Consider the following 20,164-nt stretch of genomic DNA (forward strand, 5'->3'; position numbering starts at 1 on the left):
CAACATTTTAAAATCTAAGTATATGCATGACTTCACAATTTACCTCACCTTTTTTGCTATGTTCAACTTCACACTGATCCTTGATCCTTCACCATGGTTACACAATCTACTTATTAAAATTACTGTGTGGGTTTGTCATGCCCACACAGGTGTACCCGTGGATGTATGAAAAATGAACACTTTTTTAGAACAACATGGAGAGTGAGCACCCTGCATTGTAACAAGGTGGAATCAAAGGGATCAGGTGACCTCCCCCCTCGTTTGCAAATATACATGAAACTGCCCAAGGTTGGAAGCAAACTGCTTGTCTGGCGAGAACATTAAATTGTAAACTATCTTTTTTCAGATTTTCCATTGAAAAGATATTAAAAATGCAACAGTTCTCTCCTTTGGAGTTAACAGCTACTATTCTCTAAATGTCTACAGAAACTGATGCATAGTGATCACCCAGAACTAGTGGCTGCAGAAAAATTCCACAGAATGGGTGTGAAGAAAAACCACTCCGTCACAAAGAGATGCAAAAGCCGAGATTCAAACCTCCATTATGTGTCAATTGAAATGTCATCATGGACTGTTTGTGTGGACAATGGGAACACCAATACTATGGTCACCTGACAGAAACCAGCTTGTAATAAGAAACCATTATTAACACACATCTTGAAAGCAGGTGAGGTCAGTCAGTCTGGGAGACCGCAGAGGGAAGAGATCCCACTTAACAAAGAAAGTAACCTGCCTAGAATCTCCAAACAGATGAGTGGGGCTATTCTTTTACCTACTGATTTGCAGAACCAAGCCAGATCTTTGCTACTGGGCTAGACTACACCTTCAGCTGGAGCAAAGTCAGAAACCTACTATTGTCAGGAGTACGCCACTGTGAATTAATCGCTAGAAACTTCCCCTATTTTCTCTAGTGAACCGAAAGGAAATCATCAGGCTTGCAACGTTTCCAGTTTGCATCTCGAAAGACGAGCGTAATAGTGACTTTTTGGACTCCTTGCTAAAATACCTCAGTGCATGCTACCTCCTTTGTAATCACCTTTTGTTGTGCGTGTGGGTTTTATGTGCGTGTGGTTATGAGTGGGTGCCATTGCAATTACATTCGGATGTTGAGTATTAAACATTTATTCCTTTTTTAAACTTAATGAGAAAACCTGTCTTGTTTCTGTTCTTGAGAGTCACAGTGCTCAAGGGGTTGAAACACTTCTTTAAAACTCATCTTGTTGCGATTGGTCGAGAAGTGGAAGAAAGGGGGAACCATCCTGCCATCTCTCCCCTATCTGTAACAGGTTGCGCATTCCATTTCAAAATGCATTGAAAAAGCTTGTGTTCTGCTATCTAAGTGAGAAAGTCTACAACAAACCTGTCAACATTTAAATGCATTACCTGTTACTGCAGATCATCATATTCTGCGTCAGGTAGACTCTTCCTGCCTGAACCAGTGATTGTCAACACAGTAGATATTAATACAGCTACTCGCCTGTCTGTCTGCTTGGCCACGCATTTGTCTGCTGACTGGCACTCTAAATAAAATCTGGCTTTTCTACCTCCTGCTAAAATAGTGCTTTTACCTCTCTAAAAAGGAATTCTGCCTTGACTCCCCCACCATTCACATAGGAACATTGGAGCAGAGTAGGCTGTTCTGCCATTCAATATGATCATGGCTGATCATCCACTTCAATCTTTTTTTCCCAAACTAACCCCGTATCTCTTTATGTCATTGGTATTTAGAAATCTGTCAATCTCTGCTTTAAATATACTCAATGAGCTTCCACTGCCCTCTTGGGTAGAGAATCCCAAAGATTCACAACACTCTGAGTAAAAAAAATTCTCCTCATATTTCTCCTCACTATGAATGTACCTCTGTAACCATCCCCTCTACAGAGTATGGTTTCAGCCATTGCTAATCTCCCTCTAATGATGTTCCTTGTAACCCTAGTGATGTCCAATCAAGTGGTTTCCCCCAGCTGAAAATTTTGGGCTCCGCTGTTTGTTTCTTCCCCACCCCTCCTCACCTTTTTTATTCGTTCATGGGATGTGGATGCAGGATGTTGCCCCCTGCCCATCTCTAATTGCCCTCGGCAGCACTTTTACTTCTTTTACTTCTGTAACTCCCCTTGCCTCACATTAACTATTTTTTCCTTAGCCTTCCTTTTCACTTGCCATAAACAGCATTTTTGGTCACTGATATCCCTCTCTAAGGGGCAGGGAATATAATTTCTCCACAAAACATCAAAGATGGCCCTGGGAAACTGTTAATCTCCCGTGTTGGCATCATATCCCACCCACCCCGCCCCCCACCATCACTGTCATTGATTTTTCAAACATTCTTGTTCCTTCCCATGTTCTTTCTCACTATCTTCTTCCACCTCACTCCTCTAACCACCTGCTGCATCCTCACTGTACATTTCTACTCCATTTCTCTCTTACCCCTTCCCAACAGCCCTAAATTGTAAATAGGCTCAGTTGGTAGAACTCTTGCCTCTGAACCAGAAGGTTGTAAATTCAAATCTCATTCCAGGACTTGAGCACAAAAATCAAGACTGATACTTCACTGCAGTGTTGAGGGAGCACTGCACTATCAGAGGTGCTGTCTTTCAGATGAGATGTTAAACTGAACACTCTTCTGCCCTCACAGATGGACATAAAAGATTCCATTGCACTACTTCAAAGGAGAGCAGGAATGTTATCCCTAGTATCCTGACACAAAAAAATGATTATCTCGACATTATTACTACACTGTTTGTGGGAGCTTATTGTGTGCAAAGTGGCTACTGTGTTTCTTATGGAATAGTGAATATATTTCAAATATTTTTCATTGGCTTTAAAGCACTTTGAGATGTCTGGTGGCCGTGAAAGGCACTGTACAAGCCTTTCTATTTTTTAAACTTTGGTCTTACTAAATTTTTACACAGATGCACCCATTATATCCTTACTTTATATATTCTATACCTTGTACTGTGCCTGTAAATCCTTCTGCTTTTCCACATCATCCTGCCTTTCTCAATTCAAAATTGTTATCTATTTTACATTTTTTAAGCAGCTCATGCTTACTGACATTGAATTCCACCTGCTCCTTTTTAGGTTTCCACTATTTTATCAATAATCTCCTTGAGGCTTCCTTCAATCCTCAGAATTGTTTACTATGCTTCTTATTTTCATATTGTAGGAAAATTTGGATTCTACACCCTCCAACTCTATATTCATGTATACAGTGAGCACAAGGAATCCAAGAGCAAACCCTGCCTCCCTCTTCTATCTACTCAGAAATTGTCCCATACTCCTACTCTCTCCTTCCTTCTAACCAGTTTTTAATCCAGTTTGCTACCTTTCCACTAATTCCATATATTTTCATTTCCCCAAAGGTCTCCTGTGTGGTGCATGCCAAAGGTTTTCTGCAAGTCCATCTATACCAATCCATTGTATTTTTCCCATCCACCATCTCTATCATCTCCTGGAAAAACTATTATCAGGTTTACCTAGAACAGCTTATTTTCTGAAACCTATATTGTCTGTTTCTAATTTTTTTATCTTTTCCTTGCCATTTAGTAATTTCAACTTTACTTAAGCGGGGCTAGAGGTGGAAAAGTAGCGGGAAACACTATTACGATAGCTCTACGATGCTGTATCATCTCTGGCCGACTTTCACAGGGGTGAGCTGTCAGGGAATCAGCAATTCACTCCACCAGCCTCCTGCTGAGCCTGCAGACTGTAAACTGCATGAGGTGGCCTCCTAGTGGCAGGTTGGAGGGCCATAGGATACACGTCTAAAATACTCAATGACGGAGCAAGGCTGAAATGGCCACGGCCATAACCATTCCTGTGGAGAGGCCATCAAGTGCTACAGGCCTTCTTATTGGGCCTCCCGCATTTGATGGTGAATGTGGAGGTGGCAAATTAGGTCGCCTTACATAAAGTTGCTTGATGGGTGCGCTGAGACCGTGCATGGGCTCGAGTCCTACAATGGTCACGACGTTGGGGTTCTGTTGCCGCAGGAAAATTCAGCCCTCTTTCTCCCTTCTCCGCCTGGACTCTCCCCTCCTTGCCTTGACTCTTCCCTCCCTCCTGCTCTTCCTGCTTGCTCTATTTTCCTCCCCATCCGTGAACACACAAAGCTTGCTGTTGAAAATGGAGTCCACGTGGTTGGAATTTGAATTTGAACCTCCTAACTGAGAGTCTAGTGATTTCCATTAGAGCTACCAGACTAAATAAGTGATGTGTTAATAACACTAATGTGCTTTTTTAAAAAAAGTATTAATTTATTTTTTTAAATATATTTCAGGCCATGCGTGTATACAGCAGGATCTCCTATAAACAACAGAGCACTATTTCCATGTCAGGAGCCACCAGAAGCTATGGCAACATGGCAGGCCTCAGTTTGGGCCCCAAAAGGGTCTTTGGTTCTAATGAGTGGTGAAAATTGTGCTGAACCCAGTCATAATGGAGGTAAAAAAGAAAACTCAGAAGAATTTTGTATTCCTGCATTGTGTAAGGAGCATGTACTATAAATGAGAGAATGTAGAACAAAGATCATTGTAAGCAAATAAAAAATGTAGGTTATTGAATTAGCAAAGTTAAAATAAATTGGACTTCTCTAAACTTTGAAATAGGCTAAAGGATTAAAGCCAGAAGTTCCCCAATGCTGCAAATTTCTAACTTTGACTAGCATCAGAGGAATTTTCTGATCAGCATTTCCATTCCACTCCCTGGCAAGTGCTTGAAGCTGAGCCAGACTGTTTGCAACCTTGGTGTTATATTTGAACCTGCGATGAGTTTCTGACCACATATCCAGTCTATCACTAAGACCGTGTACTTCCACCTCCATAACATTGCCCTATACAGACCTTGCTTCTGTTAATCTGCTTTGAAAACCTCATCCATGCCTTTTTTTGCCTCTAGACTGGACTATTCCAATGCATTCCTGACTGACCTCCCATCTTCCATACTATGTCAACATTCAAATCTCTGCTGCTCATATCTTAACTTGCACCAAGTTCCCACTAGCATATCACCTCTGCTCACTAACCTACACTGGTTCCCAATCTGACAATGCTTTAATTTTATAATTCTTATCCTTGGTTTCAAATTCCTCCATGGCTTTGCTCTTTCCTCTCTCTGTAATCTCCTTCAGCCCTCCAACTCTCCAGATATCTGCACTCTTCTAATTCTGGCCTATGGACCATCCCTGATGATCTAATGAATCTAATGTGGTCTCCTCTACATTGGTGAGACCAAATGCAAACTGGGCGACCGTTTTGCGGAACACCTGCGGTCTGTCCGCAAGAAAGACCCAAACCTCCCTGTCGCTTGCCATTTTAACACTCCACCCTGTCCTCTTGCCCACATGTCTGTCCTTGGCTTGCTGCATTGTTCCAGTGAAGCCCAACGCAAACTGGAGGAACAGCACCTCATCTTCCGACTAGGCACTTTACAGCCTTCCGGGCTGAATATTGAATTCAACAACTTTAGATCTTAAACTCCCCCTCCCCCCATCCCCACCCCGTTTCTCCCCCCCCCCCCCCCGCTTTTTTTTTCCAATAATTTATATAGATTCTTCTTTCCCCACCTATTTCCATTATTTTTAAATCTAAAACTAAAACCTTGTTAGCCTTTCCATCCCACCCCCACTAGAGCTGTACTTTCAATATCCTGTCCTCCATTCTTAATTAGCACTTTTCTCAGACAAAACACCTCTTTGACCCTTTTGTCTGTGACATCTTTTGATTATCTGCTCATCTCCACAATCACCACACCCTCAATGTCTCTCTCTCCCACCACCACACCCCCACCACCCTCTCCCCGCCCGCCTCCTCCTCCCCACCCCCCCCCCCCACCTTAAACCAATTTATATTTCTCCCTTCTTCTGACTATGCTTCAGTTCTGCCGAAGGGCCGTGAAGACTCGAAACGTTAACTGATTTCTTCTCCGCCGATGCTGCCAGACCTGCTGAGTTTTTCCAGGTAATTCTGTTTTTGTTTTTGATCTAATGAATGTCTAATTTCATGATTCATATGTTTTAAGAGTATAACTTTTAGTTTGGAGATTGAAGTTCTTAAATATAAGATAGTGGAAGCAACTGGTGAGAGGCTGGCAAAAAGACCTAAAGTATTTGCAATTCAAAGGATGGCCTGTGTTTATTTAATAAGGTCAGAGTTGGAAGTGTGATAACACTAAGCAATGGGTGACCCCTTTTTGAGCTTCCTGGTAGAGACGAGATGTCTACAGTTAACTTCATAAGAGGTTTAAGTTATTTATGTGTGTGGGTCCCAGATCAAAGAAAGATTTGAAAGCAGCAGGTAAACAAGAGCAGATCTTAAAGTATCTCTTTTCAGTATACTTTTCAGACCAAAGGACAGGCTTAAAGTTTGAATTAATTGGTTTCAGTTTCCATCTGTAACATCCCAGATATGCTGATGACAAACAAAGTCAAGTTCTGAAAGCTGTGGCACACCTTGGTTTGGTCTAAGGAGAAGTGAAGGAGCCCTCAAGATCCTGTAATGTGCAGGGGAACTCTTGGGGGGGAAATAAAAATAGAACGGGGAATGTCCTGTTGAGAATTTTGGGCTTAATATATAAGTGTTTATGAAATATAGCACTTGTTTTGTTTAACTCCTGTACAGTAAAAGATTTTTGTTTAAGATGTGAAATCTTGTGGCATAATTTCTTTCAGTTAATAACTTGGAACTTGAATTTCTTTTTAAAATTTAATGGTCTCCTTTGAGATCATCACATGTTTGATCCTGAGATGAGCTTCCAACCTTGTATTCATGCTATCCCTAAGACCACCTATTTCCACCTAAGCGACATTGCTCGACTTTGCCCCTGTCTCAGCTTATCTGCTGCTGAAACCCTCATCCATACCTTTGTTTTCTCTAGACTTGACAATTCCAAAGCACACCAACCCTTCCCATATTCCACCTTCCTTAAACTTAAGGTCATCCAAAACTCTATTGCCCATCTCTTAACTCGCAGCAAGGCCTGTCCCCCTATCACCCCTATGCTTGCTGGCCTACATTTGCTCTTTTTCAAGCAATGTCTTGATTTTAAAATTCTCATCCTTGTTTTCGAATCCCTCCATGGCCTTGCCCTCCTTACCTTTGTAATCTCCAACTCCACAATCCTCTGTGATATCTATGCTGCTCCAATTCTGGCCTCTTGTACATTCCCAATCATAATTGCTCCAGCATTGGTGAATGTGCCTTCAGTTGCCTAGGCCCAAAACTCAGGATTCCCTCCCTACAACTCCCCACCTCTCTACCTCACTTTCCTCCTTTAAGACTGTTCTTGAAATTTACCTCATTGTCCAAGCTTTTTGTCATCTGGCCGAATATCTCCTTATGTGGCTCAGTGTCATACTTTTACAATGCCCCTGTAAAGCACCTTGGGATGTTTTATTACGCTAGAGGTGCTATATAAATATAATCTGTTGTTACCTTATGGTCATAGATAAAATGTCAACAAATCAGTCTCATAAGTGGGGAGCGGGTGCAGGGTTATTATTAGTTCATATTGTTTCTAGATGAGGCACTATGATGAATCAGAGCATTACAGTCTCCAGTAACAAGGTCAATAGCCCAAAGAAGCATAGTTGAATGGCACTGGTTTTGCACGGGTTCATATTTCAAACCATAAAATATTGGCTCACAAGTGTGGCTGTGGTGACTCACATACTATTGCACTCTTGTGCGGAATTACCTGGCCTCTGATTGGCAACAGCATACATCAAGAACTTGCTGTGCAAGGAATCCTGAACCAACTAGCATCTCAATATTTTGTGATGCCATGTTCATAGACTAACGTGGTGCAGCTTTAACCACTATTTACCTTTTGCTGATATAACTTATAACAGAAGAAGCTATTGTACACTTATTTCTAGTATTCATTTTGACTTGTAAATGCATGTGCTTGCTTAGTGAGAGCTGAAGAGGTTCTAAAATAGTAATTGATTTTGAGCTTTCCAGTAAATTCAGATCAATATCTGTTGATTTTCTATTTCTTAATATAAGGCATTTACTGAATTTAGGCATCACATGAAATCTGAAATGCACTCAATCTAATCTTTATCACCACTGATGCAGTTTCAAAGTTGAGAAAATTACTTTGCCCAATTTGGTTTGAAAGCTTTTTCAAGTAGTGTGACGCAGATCTGTTCGATCTAATTTGTACTTTTCGTAAGTCAATTTTTTTTAACCTTGCATTATGAATGAAACATATCTCTTCAGAAACTTCGAACTATCTTTCAGCACGAGCAACTTAAAGAAAAAACAACTGTCATTAAGGATCACAATACCACTGTATAGCGTCTCTCCAATGGGACAGGCAAACAGAACATTATAAAGAGCCAAGATTACCCAGCATCCCAAGTAAAATGGCTGTAGTAAACTACCTATTCATTTGTGCCATGGATAGTGGGAAAGCCCAGTCTCTTTCTTTCTGTCACTTGACTGGGTGGGATCAGACCCCCAGCACTGGCAACATCCAACTGCTGTGCCGTGAACTGAAGCAAGCAAAAAGAGGAAAATAAGAGATGCAAGATGAGAAGAACTTGAGGATATTGCACTTACCTAACTTGACAGAAAATGAAGATTATTGCAATCAAGTCCATTAACGTCTAAGTGGAGTCAACTGGTACCTTCATGTAGGCACAGAGCAATTTCTGGAGAAGCAGCAATGACTGATATACTATTTGTGATCAAAAAGGACCAGTGGGAGGTGGGGTGGGAGAGACGGAGAGAAAAAGAAACGAGGGTAACCAGGGATGGGCAATGAATGCTGGCCCTGCCAGTGAAGCCCACATCCTGTGAGAGAATAAAAAAAAAGTCCAGTTGCAGCAACATCTTGACTCAACTATAAGGGGCTCTGCTGATATGCATTGACCCTGGAACTGGGTAGGGCCTGAAAACAGGCGCTGGGATCATGATACAGGATTTAGGCAAACTTTGTATGGCCTGTTAATTTAATTGATTACAGCATGCAGCCAATGCTAAGCATGCTGTTGAGTGATTGCATGCCTGAGTAGGGGTGCAAAATTGTAAGAAGCTGAGATAAGTTAAAGCTAGCCTGCAATACTTAAAACCAGTCTACACCTTTTAAAGGGGAGGTGCATTGTGGCTGGAGCAGGAGCTGGAAGTCATTGTAAAATTGATTTTGATGTGGGAAATACTCAATGGCACAACATGGCAGAGAGAGGATTCCTAGATTTTCTGATGCTGCATTGGAGACCTTGTTGCAGGGGGTGGAGAGGAGGGGAGCTGTGATCTAACCACAGGAGGAAAGCTTTGTGAAGGCAGTGGGACCAAAGAGCTGTGGTGTTCAGTGCCAGGAGTCTAGCCCTGAGGACCTGGCTATGGTGCCGCATGAAGTTCAATGGCCTCCTACATGTGGTCAAGGTCAGCAAATGCATCTTCAAATGCCATAGCCCATTAATTGCACCACTAGTCTCTCACACTGCTCAGTGCAGCACACCCTCATTACTCAGCAACAATTTCTATCAATCATACTTAGACATAACAGTCATAGCTTCACCTTCTCCCTCACACACTTAGCATTGCTGCAGCCTCATACCTACATCTCACAGCTTGTACACAACTGCCAGCTACTCAGCCAAGATAACCACATCACACAAACACATTGCACTGCATTCACTGATTTGTAATACACCTTTATGACAAGTATTGTAATGCAATGCCACGTGACCTTAATACCCAATAGCCGAGTAGCGCAGGCTACCTCTATGTGAGGGAGTCTTGAGTTAGTCACTGATGAGTGAAGACAGTTTTATGTTGTTAGTACACAAGTATAGTTGTAGAGTTTAGTTTGTAAATAAACAGCATGTGTTTATTCTAACAACGATCTCCTGATGTTCTGTCTTTGTACTGACTTGGTCACCCCAAACAAAGCGTGCAACCCGCATCCTTTAGCCCCAACAAATCAGGGGCACTGGATCCAACAACTTCCCTCTTTCTTGCAGAACAAGTTGGTTCATAACCAGATGCAGCAGCACCTAACTGGCAGAAGATAGGCTTGACTACCGTGAGGGAGGAGACACTGGTGGCTATCATTGGGGCAGCCATGACTGAGGCTGTAGCCAGTGGTGTGTTTGCAACCATGGAAGATGATGGTATGCTTCTTTTTTGTTTGTTCATGAAATATGGGCGTTCCTGGCAAGGCTAACATACATTGCCCATCTCTAATTGCCCTTGAGAAGATGGTGGTGAGCTGTCCTCTTAAACTACTGTAGTCTGGTGAAGGTGCACCAACAGTGCTGTTGGAACTGAGCTCCAGGCTTTTGACCCAGAAACAGTGAAGTAATGGTGATGTATTTCCAGGTCAGGATGTTGTGTGACTTGGATGGGAACTTGCAGGTGGTGGTGTTCCCATGTGCTTGCTGCTTTTGTTCTAGGCAGGAGAAGTTGAAGGTTTGGAAGGTGCTGTTGAAGGAGCCTTGGTGTGTTGCTGTGGTGCATCTTGCTGATGGTACAAAAGCAAAATACTATGGATGCTGGAAATCTGAACTAAAAGCAAAAAAAGTGTTGGAAATATTCAGCAGTTCCGGCAGCATCTGTGGAGAGAGAAACAGAGTTAACAGTTCAGGTCGATGATCTTTCATCAGATCCAGAAAAAATAGAGATATAACAAGTTTAAAGCAAATAGAGAGATAGCAAAAGGATGGGGGGTGGTGGGAGTAAAAGATCTAAAGGGAAGGTTTTTGTCAGGGTGAAAGACAGGAAAGATTAAATGACAATGGAGATGATGGTGCAAGGTAACAGGGAAGAAAGGAAATAAGTATTTAGAGGGGCTGTTAATGGGAAAATGCAGAATAATTACCAAAAGCTACCATTCTTCTATGTGCCTTTGTCATTTCAGATACCCAAGAACTGCAACCTAGCTAAGCAGTGCTGGAAGGGGAGAAAGACGGTGTTGAAGAAGACTGTCATATGCTCTCACACTCACAGCCAGCAGCTCAGCTCTGCATCAACTTTAGGGGATAAATTAGAAGCAGGATTTGCATGTGGTGAGACACCAGCATGAGTGGATGAGTGGTCTGTAATGAGGGCAAGGGACAAAGGTGGTGCAGGTGCCAACTTGCTGGAGGGTGAGGTGGCACACGTGTTCTGTATTCATAATGAGGACTTCAATGGGATAGCCTAGAGAAAAATGTTGATGGGCATGCACAATGAAATGCTTGATGCATCAGCAGCGCTGCCAGAAAGCATACAGTTAATGTTAAGGAGCTTGGAGTAGTCTGGCACCAACCAAAAATCATCTAGGGCAGAACAGACGAAGGAAGACTGTGCATCTCACCAGCTGTGAAGGCGGAAGAAGGCTGCAGCGGCAAGATGATCCTGTAATCATGGTTGTACGTCACCAGATACTGACTACCAACCTGTCAAGATTGTGTGGACAATGAGTTCGCCCCAAGGTCCCCATGTTAAACAAAGTCATGCTCAGACTCCTATCAGGGTCCATCTGCCAAGTCTTGTGACAATGGAGAATTGGCAACAGGGACAGGGTTTGTGAATCTGAGTCCCGAGTCAAGAATGTGCACACAAGTGACAGATGCATGAAGGTCGTTGGACACTTGTGTTGGGACAGAGATGTCTTTGGGCAGCTTACCCCAATTGGCGAGGGGTCGCCCATTTAAAACAGAGATGAGGAGAAATTTTTCACACAGAGGGTCGTGAGCCTTTGGAACTCTTCCTGAAAAAGTGGTGGAAGCAGAGTCTTTAAATATTTTTAAGGCAGAGATGGATAGATTCTCGGTAAGCAAGGGGATGTTAGGTTATTGGGGGTAGGTGGGATACAGATTTTAGGTTACTATCAGATCAGCCATGATCTTATTAAACGGCGGAGAAGGCTCGAGGGGCAGAATGGCCTAATCCTGCTCCTTGTTCGTATGTTCGTATAAGGTGCCCTAAAAATAGGCTGTCCTAATTTCTCCAGGCTGGTGAACTACACCCTGTGGGATCACCATCTTCTGGTCAAAGAAAGAAAACTTTAAATTTTGCAACCTGGAATGTTAGAACACTCATGGACATTCTCAAGAGTGACCGTCTGGAAAGAAGAACTACAATTGTATCATATGAGCTATCAAGACTCCAAATTGACATCACTGGCCTCAGTGAGATCCGCCTTTCTTGGGAGGGGCAGCTGAAGGAACAAGCAGGGGGATACACTTTGTACTGGAAAGGAAAGGCTGGCAGCAACCCATTGTCCACGGTGTTGGTTTTCCTACCAGGAATAGGATCCTGGATGCACTGCCAGAACTCTCCAGTTGTATAAATGAAAGGTTCATGACACTTCACCTACAGTTTAGCCACAATCAACATGTCATCAGTGCTTATGCCCCTACCCTTGACTCCAATGAAGATGTTAAGGAAAAAGTTTTTTTTCTGATGAAATCCTCACTGCTATTCCAAAAGAAGTAAAGATCATCCTTCTGGCGGATTTTAATGTGACAGTTGGCTGTGATTGATGTCTGGAGAGGAACCATTGGGGAAAGTGAGGTGGGAGAAGCCAATGCAAATGGTGTCCTCCTGCTGACGAATTGTGCTCATCATGGCCTCATTGTAACAAACATCTGTTCCACCAGAAGGGCAAATACAAAACCACATGGAGGCATCCTAGATCACAGCACTGGCACCTCCTGGATTATGTCATTGTTCGAGTCAAAGTTGTAAGTGATGGATCACTTGATCCATGTGGGGAACTGATGCCTGCTGGTCAGCTCATTGATTTGTTCACTCGGTGATGAGCATTCACCTAGCATCAAGAAATTGCAAGACCCAAAAGTCCAAGATCAATGTCTCAGCTCTGAAGCAGCCTGACTGAAGAGAGCAACTCCAAGTGCAGCTCATAGCTGACCTAGAAAATCTGCATACATCCAACTCAATTTCAGAACAAATAAATTCAGCTGCACTAGACTCCTATGTCCAGACATTTGGGCTTGAGCACTATCAATACCAGTACTGGTTTGATGAAAACAATGTTGAAATATGTGATTTCCTGGAACAAAATGAGCAGCCTTCATTGCCCGGCAGAACAACCCAAGGTTGCAAGTCAAGAAGGCAGCATTCCAACAGCTCAAGGCTGACACCCAAAGACAAATCCAGAAGATAAAGGACAAGTGATGGGAAGAGAAAGCCCAAGAGATCCATCAATATGCTAAGCTTTTTTGAAGCCTGCAGGGCCATATATAGACAAAAGTCAAATGGACATGAGGCTAGGTAAAGGTACAGGAAAGACAGGCAGTAAGAGGAAGGATAAGGGTGTTTTGTTGATGCTTCTAAGCAAAGTGGCATGGTTTGATTTATTTTTTCTTTGGAATATTTATTTTCTGATGGCTTTTATTTGGGCATTGTGGCCAAGTAGACACTGTAATGGTCAGTGGGAAGGCAAGGTGTGGGACTGTTGTTGAATGGGAAATTGGTGGTTGTGGGGAGGGTGGGGGGATTACGCTTACAGGTATTACAATCCAATGTGTCAATTACTGACAGTCTGGCCAGAAAGAGGATGTGTGATTGCTTCCTCCCTGCCTCTCCCTCCTTCCCATCATGTTGCTGTATAGCTGGTGGCAAGGGCTTGTGCCCCATGATGGTGAGGTTGGGCATCATGCAACAGACCACATTGGATTTTCCACATGCTCTGCCACGTATTGCAGGGCTCCTCCAGAGGGGTCCAGGCAGTAGAAACGTTGAGTTAGCATCCCATGACACACAGTAACAGCAGTAGGCCAGTTCGCTCCTCAACATACGCTGCATTTACTTACACAGCAGCTGGATATTGAGAGAGTGAAATTTCTTTTGGTTATAGTTAATCATAAAGTTGACATGCTCATTTGCACTTTGTACCCTGGGGAAGCCTCTAATCTGCACAAAACCACAAGATTGCTCCTTCCTCTCTTTGGCAAGAGGAATGAAATGTATTTAGCTATCTTGAAGCCTCAGCAACTTGTGTAACAATAGATGGCAAGCTGGGACACGCTGCAAATATTGCCTGCTCCAGCCTGGAAGGAGCCAGATGCATAAAGGTTCATGGTCACCTTCAAAGCTACTGGGACTGCTGTCCTTGCCCTGCTCTGAGGTTGCAGTTGTGGCTGCAGCAGGTGTCGGATTTCAGTGAGGATATTCTTAGTGAAGCAGAGATGCCTGACATTCTGTTCTTCGCTGAGGAAAATTCTTCCCTGAACAACCTGGGTGGATATGGCCTCCTGCTGGCTGCCCTTCTCCTCTTCCTCCTCCATCAGCTTGCCCTGCTGTTTGTGCTCATTTTCACTGTCATGCCATCTTCCAAGGGAGATACAAACTTCTGCACCCATGGGAGCAAGTGGTCTATGCAGAATCCTAAGAGTCAGGACAAATTCCTTCAACACGTACCACGCCACTCCCTTGAGTCTTTAGCAACTTTAAAGTACTGTAGAAACCACCAACCAATTCTACAATTGCACCCAGTAGAAATTAATTAGCAACCAACCTGAAAGTAGTTGATGATCGGGGTTGGCAGACTTCTTCCTGTTGCTGAACGCTTGTTCAGCTGTTTGCGTACTGTGCATGGTTAAGAGGGTATTAACTGGAACATTGAGCTCCAAAATGACAGGGCTGGAGTTAAATCAGCATTACAGGCTGATTGACTTCACAATCTGTCTACTCTGCATACTTCTGGTGAAGCTCCTGCACGCATGCCAATGTCCTCACTAAAATAGGGTCTGGCACAGCCTGATCAGAAGTACATAAGCTTTGGATACAGTTTTGGAGGACCATGTAGTGCCACATTTCGTGACAATTATTTATGTTTTTAGTCTTCTTCCTGGGCTTGTCACAATATTAATTCACACTAGGGATGCTCAAAAGTAGATCCCTCATTGTTAAAAATATGTTCCCAACTGCTTGAATGGATTGGGTCATGAAATATTGTTCAACATCTGATGCTGCCATCAGTATTAAAAGTAGTAGATCAGGGTTTTTTAAAAACTATTTTAAAAGTGTGTGTTTTGGACACATTAAATGAGTTCATAGTTATTTTTATTGCTATTGGTAAGTTGTGATCTCACCTGTGTGAGTACAGATTACACAGAGGTGAAGATAACAGGAAATTGGTCGTCACATACTTTGGAAGACTCTGCTTGTGCACTTAGATCTGAAATTTGTTGCTATTGATTGATTCTTAATAGCATCCTCAAATTTCATCAATAATTCTCTATTTTCCGGCTTTCTAACACCCAGCCAATTGTATGATAACAGCTGTCACTCTCTCAGCTGAATGTTCTACCCACAGATGTCAGTTAGAACCACCACTTTGGGAAAATTGTTCCATGGCTGAATGATTACAGACTTGGAATACTTGTCAAAATCTCTCTTCCCTGAGTGGGTTAAAGGTGAATGTTAATGTGCAATATATAGTGTGAATGATTAGTAGTTAAACTAGATGAGCCTGTGTCCTTAATTTATGTAAAACAACTTTTACAAATATTGGGGCATACTTTCTATGTTAGCAGTGGTGAACAGAGGAAAATGTTCTGCTTACAGCAATCCTTCCATGTTACTGTGCTGGACATGAATTTATCTTGTTAATTGTCCATAATGTATGTTGCACCCTCCACTAGATTGCTGGAGAAAGGCAATGAAAGACATGGTAGAGTTCCATAAATAGATTTTCCAAGTCCTTGGTAAGCCAACATTAATGGAACTATAATCCAGAAATAGATGGTACTTTCAGAAGAGAAAGATAATATGTGGAGGGGCTACTTGATGCTCTGCAGTTCTAAAGCAAAGGAGATCCTGCATTTGTGAACCCGTCACAGTTAAGATGAGTAACTCCAACTGTAGGGTGAGTAATTCTAGCTGCCTTTATACAATTGCAATAAGATCACATTCACATTGAAATAATGATTTTCAAGAACACTTGTGTGAAACAATGATAGGACATCAGAGAGCGCTTGTATGCAGATTCAGATATTATTATACCATCTCTAAATGCTGCCGTGCTATTAGTAAAATGCAAGAAACTCAGATAGTTTAAATATAATTTTAAAATATCAATGGTCCTGCATCATTACTAATATAGTGTAACAACCTACTGTACATACTTGGCCCATGGCATACTATTCCAATAGCTTAACCTGTTTGGAGTTTTGGCTTAGACTATTGAATTAGATAGTGACGTGTACCTACTGACAGGCTGAGTTATTAAGAATATACATTATTTTTAGCTTTTTTGGTAGGAACTATTGGAAAATGATTGTACCTTATAACATCAGCTAGCCTATATTTGGATGTCTTCATTATGTTTAAAGAACGTAAGTTTTTTTTTGGTTTAGCGTGGTGTAACCTTTTATAAGAACACTGAAAACTAATATTGCCAAGAAGACTAGTAAGCCTGAGAATTTGGAGTTTCAGAGACCGGCCAAAGGGTGACCAAAAAATTGATAAGGAAGGAGAAAGTAGAACATAAGTTTAAACTAGGAAGAAATATAAAACCAGATTGTAAATTCATCTATAGGTGTGTAAAAGGACGAGAGTAGAGAAAGTAAATTTGGGTCTCTTCCGAGCTGAGACAGGAGAAATTATAATGAGGATAAGGAAATGGCAGAGACATTAAACAACTATTTTGTGTCTGTCTTTGTCATAGGAAACACAAAAACCAAATCAGAAGTAGTGGGTAACCAAGCGTCTAATGAGAGTGAAGAACTTAAGGTAGTTGATTTTAGTAAAGAATAAGTACTGGAGCAATTAACGGGACTAGAAGCTGATAAATTCTTTGGGCATGATAGCCTACAGCCTAGGGTTCTAAAAGAGGTGGCTGCAGATATGGTGGATGTATTGGTTATGACCTTTAAAATTATCTATATTTTTGAAAAGTTAAAGTAGATTGGAAAGTAGCAAATGCAACATTGCTATTCGAGAAATGAAGGAGAGAGAAAACAGGAAACTACAGCCCAGTTAGTCTGACATCAGTCGGGGAAAATGCTGGAATCCATTATTAAGAAAGGGGCACTTAGAAAGTCATAATATGATTAGGCAGCGTTAACGTGGTTTTCAGGGAAAGGGAAATCATATTTGACGACTCTGTTTTTTGAAGATGCGATTGGACGGTAAAGTGGAAACTAGTGGATGTAGTGTGTTTGGATTTCCTAAAGGCATTTGGTGAGATGCCACATGAAAGGTTGTTGCACAATATAAAGGCTCATGGGCTGGGGGCAATCTATTAGCATGAATTGAGGATTGGTTAAATGACAGATTACAGAGAGTAGGAATAAACAGACCATTTACCAGTTGGGAGGCTGTTACTAGTAGGGTGCCGTTAGCGTGAGTGCTGGGGTCTCAGCTATTTATGATCTATATTAATGGTTTGGATTAAGGGGTTGAGTGTAATGTATCCAAGTTTGTTTGTGCTACAAAATTAGGTGGGAAAGTAAATTGTGAATAGGTCAAGAAGGGGTGTTTTATAGGGCCTGCTAGAGCAAGAAACATGGCAGGTGGAAAATTTCTCTTTCCCGACAGTGGGTTCAAATTTCGAAATTAACTCAGGGGCTTGTTTGTGGCGGGTTGGTGGGGGGTCTCACACTGTCCTATGGTAGGTTCCTACTTGTAATATATTTGCACGCCATGAATACTCATTATATTAAAACATTTTGTAATTACATCCTTCATGATAAAGTCAGCAGTACACAAGAATCTTGTGACACCTGGTGCACATTTGTTTAAAAGTTGTATGCAGTTGTGTCTAAGGTCAGCAGTTTTCCTTGTTGAACTCTGTGACACAAACAAGGGGAACAGAAGAATGGTAGCTTGTATAGAGACTTGGGACCAGCAAGGGAGAAGGTGGGTTGTGGAGTGGGGCCACGCAGGGAGGAGCGGAGTGAAAAGAGCCTGGCATCTTGGGTGTGGTGGGGGATGGTGGGATGAGTCAGTCAATATAAGAAAATGAAGGGCCTGTCCACATGTGGGTCCATGTCAAAGTGTTGGCTGGCAGAGTCCTTACAGGGCTTTGAGTTCATCTACAACATTTCAATTATTGCCACTGAGAATGCATAGAAGGGAGGGCCAGCTGAGCCTGCAAGTTCAGCCATGTCCCACAGAGTGGCGAGTATGGCACCGGACACTAGCATGAATAATCAATAAAGAGTGAATGCAAAAAACACAACATTGTTTCTTCCACAATAAAGAAATGCCCCCAATTCCCTGTAACCATCAATGGGTGCCAGTACATTTAACTCTCCAAGCTAGTCTCAACAAATATTGATGATGCACACATGAATAAAGTGAAACCGATGTAATGTGAAATATTTACAAGTGAAATTTAAATTTGAAAAATACCCGTGCCACCTTTATGCTCTCAATAAGCCTTATGTTAATGGCCCTGGATTTGGGCAGGAAAATTGTGGCCATGATGAACCACCTCCCTGTTTGTCCAGAAGGTTCTTTTATAGCCTGTCTGTACCTGCTGCATTGTCAGCTGACGATGGGTTTCACCACTGAAAAGCTTCCTCTGCCACGTGATCCCACATGTCTCCTGTGTGTGCTGTTGGCACTTTAAATTTTTTATTGGAATCCCGTGGGAACCAACAAAAAGCAAGAGAGTGGAAGTGGCGCCCACTTCCGGTTCCACTGTTGGGAATGGCGTGCCACAGTTAAAATTCCACTCAGAATCTGCATAGGGAAATAGATTAAGTGGTTGGACAAGAAGGTGGCATATGGAATTTAACTTTGGTCTTAAGAGTAGAAAAACAGAATATTTTTTAAATGGCGAGAAACTATTAAATGTTGCTGATGAGAGGCATTTGGGTGCCCTTGAACATGAAACACAACAAGTTAACATGCAGGTACAGTAGGCAATTATTGAAGGCAAATGACCTTAATTGCAAGGGGGTTCGAGTACAAGAATAAGGAAGCCTTGCTACAATTATACAGGACTTCGGTGAGGCAATACCTAGAGTACTATGTGCAGTTTTGCTCTCTGTGCCTAATGAAGGGTGCCTAATGGATATACTTGCCTTACAGGGGGTGCAATGAAGGTTCACTACATTAATTCCTGGGACGTGAGGGTTGTTCTATGAGGAGAGATTGAGTAGAAAGGGCCTGCACTCTGTGGTGTTTAGATGCATGAGAGGTGATTTCATTGAAACATATAAGATTCTGAGAGGGCTCCAGAGGGCAGACACTGAAAGGCTGTTCCCCCAGGCTGGAGGATCTAGAATTTAGGACTGAGATGAGAAATTTCTTCACTCAGAATGTTGTGAGTCTTTGGCGTTTTCTACTCCAGAGTGTTGTGGTTGATCAGTGATTGAGTATATTAAAAGCTGAGATTGATAAATTTTTGAGCTGTAGGGGAATCAAGGGATATGGAACCAGGTGGGAAAGTAGAGTTGAAGTCAAAGATCAGACATAATCTTAGTGAATGGTGAAGCAGGTTTGAAGGGCTGTGTGGCCTATTCCTGCTCCTACTTTTTATCATCTTATGAAAACATTAAACTGAATAGAGGTAGTGTGCATTATGGAATAAATTTTGTTTATACTTAGAAAACAAAAAACCTAGTTTATTGAATTTTTTCTTTCAAACAAAAGCAGTGAGTTAGTAGCATTGTTAGTGGCATTCACAAAATGGATGGCCTCTGATCCATGTCTTGTTATCTCAATGAATAAATGCATCATTTGATATGGTGATCAGTCATCAAGTCCAGCAATGTCCTTTCTTGTCTCTTCAATGTACTGAGTTCACTAATCTCTGATGGGGCAACTACAATTGCCTTCAGCCCTTTTGGCCTGGGAAGGATGGAACAAATTATCCACGGCTCCTACTCCTAATTTTCTGCAGTGACCCTTACAGTGCACAAGTTTGAATGGTGGGCCAGGATCAGGTCAGTTCTCATAATCTGACAGAAATCAATAGCCCATACCATCCAGACTGAAGATATTAGAGGGTTGCTATTACCATATCTCAACATGATCCATATCTCTAGAAGGAAAGGGGTGAAAGTGGAAAATGTTGCAGAAAAAACGTGTGTGTATGTTTTTTCTTCCTAACATTTACATTTAAAGATAAAATTCCAGGTACCAAAAACTCCATCGAATACGAAGAATTGCTTTCTATTTCTGAATTCCTGATTAATTTTTATGGTCCCAATACAGTAAAAACAAGTTTCAAAAGTAGATGATTTCACTGAATGCTT

General features: G+C 42.0%; 1 protein-coding gene across 7 annotated transcripts in view; it reads left to right on the top strand.

Moving 5' to 3' along the window:
• aopep (aminopeptidase O (putative)) overlaps nt 1-20,164 on the top strand; it is a 339,483-nt gene that overhangs the window by 13,282 nt on the left and 306,037 nt on the right. For 6 of the 7 annotated variants that reach the window (XR_013580231.1, XR_013580232.1, XM_078568338.1 and 3 more), the window contains exon 3: nt 4,280-4,443. Coding sequence is in view for 5 of the 7 variants with exons in the window: in XM_078568338.1 (XP_078424464.1) it covers nt 4,280-4,443 (164 nt within the window). In the remaining 2 variants the exon portion in view is untranslated. Of the gene's footprint in view, nt 1-4,279; nt 4,444-9,967; nt 10,118-20,164 lie in introns of those variants that run through there. The other variant, XM_078568383.1, reaches the window with a different exon arrangement.

Source organism: Cetorhinus maximus, chromosome 2 (assembly GCF_964194155.1).
Source record: "Cetorhinus maximus chromosome 2, sCetMax3.hap1.1, whole genome shotgun sequence".
Classification (NCBI taxonomy): domain Eukaryota; kingdom Metazoa; phylum Chordata; class Chondrichthyes; order Lamniformes; family Cetorhinidae; genus Cetorhinus; species Cetorhinus maximus.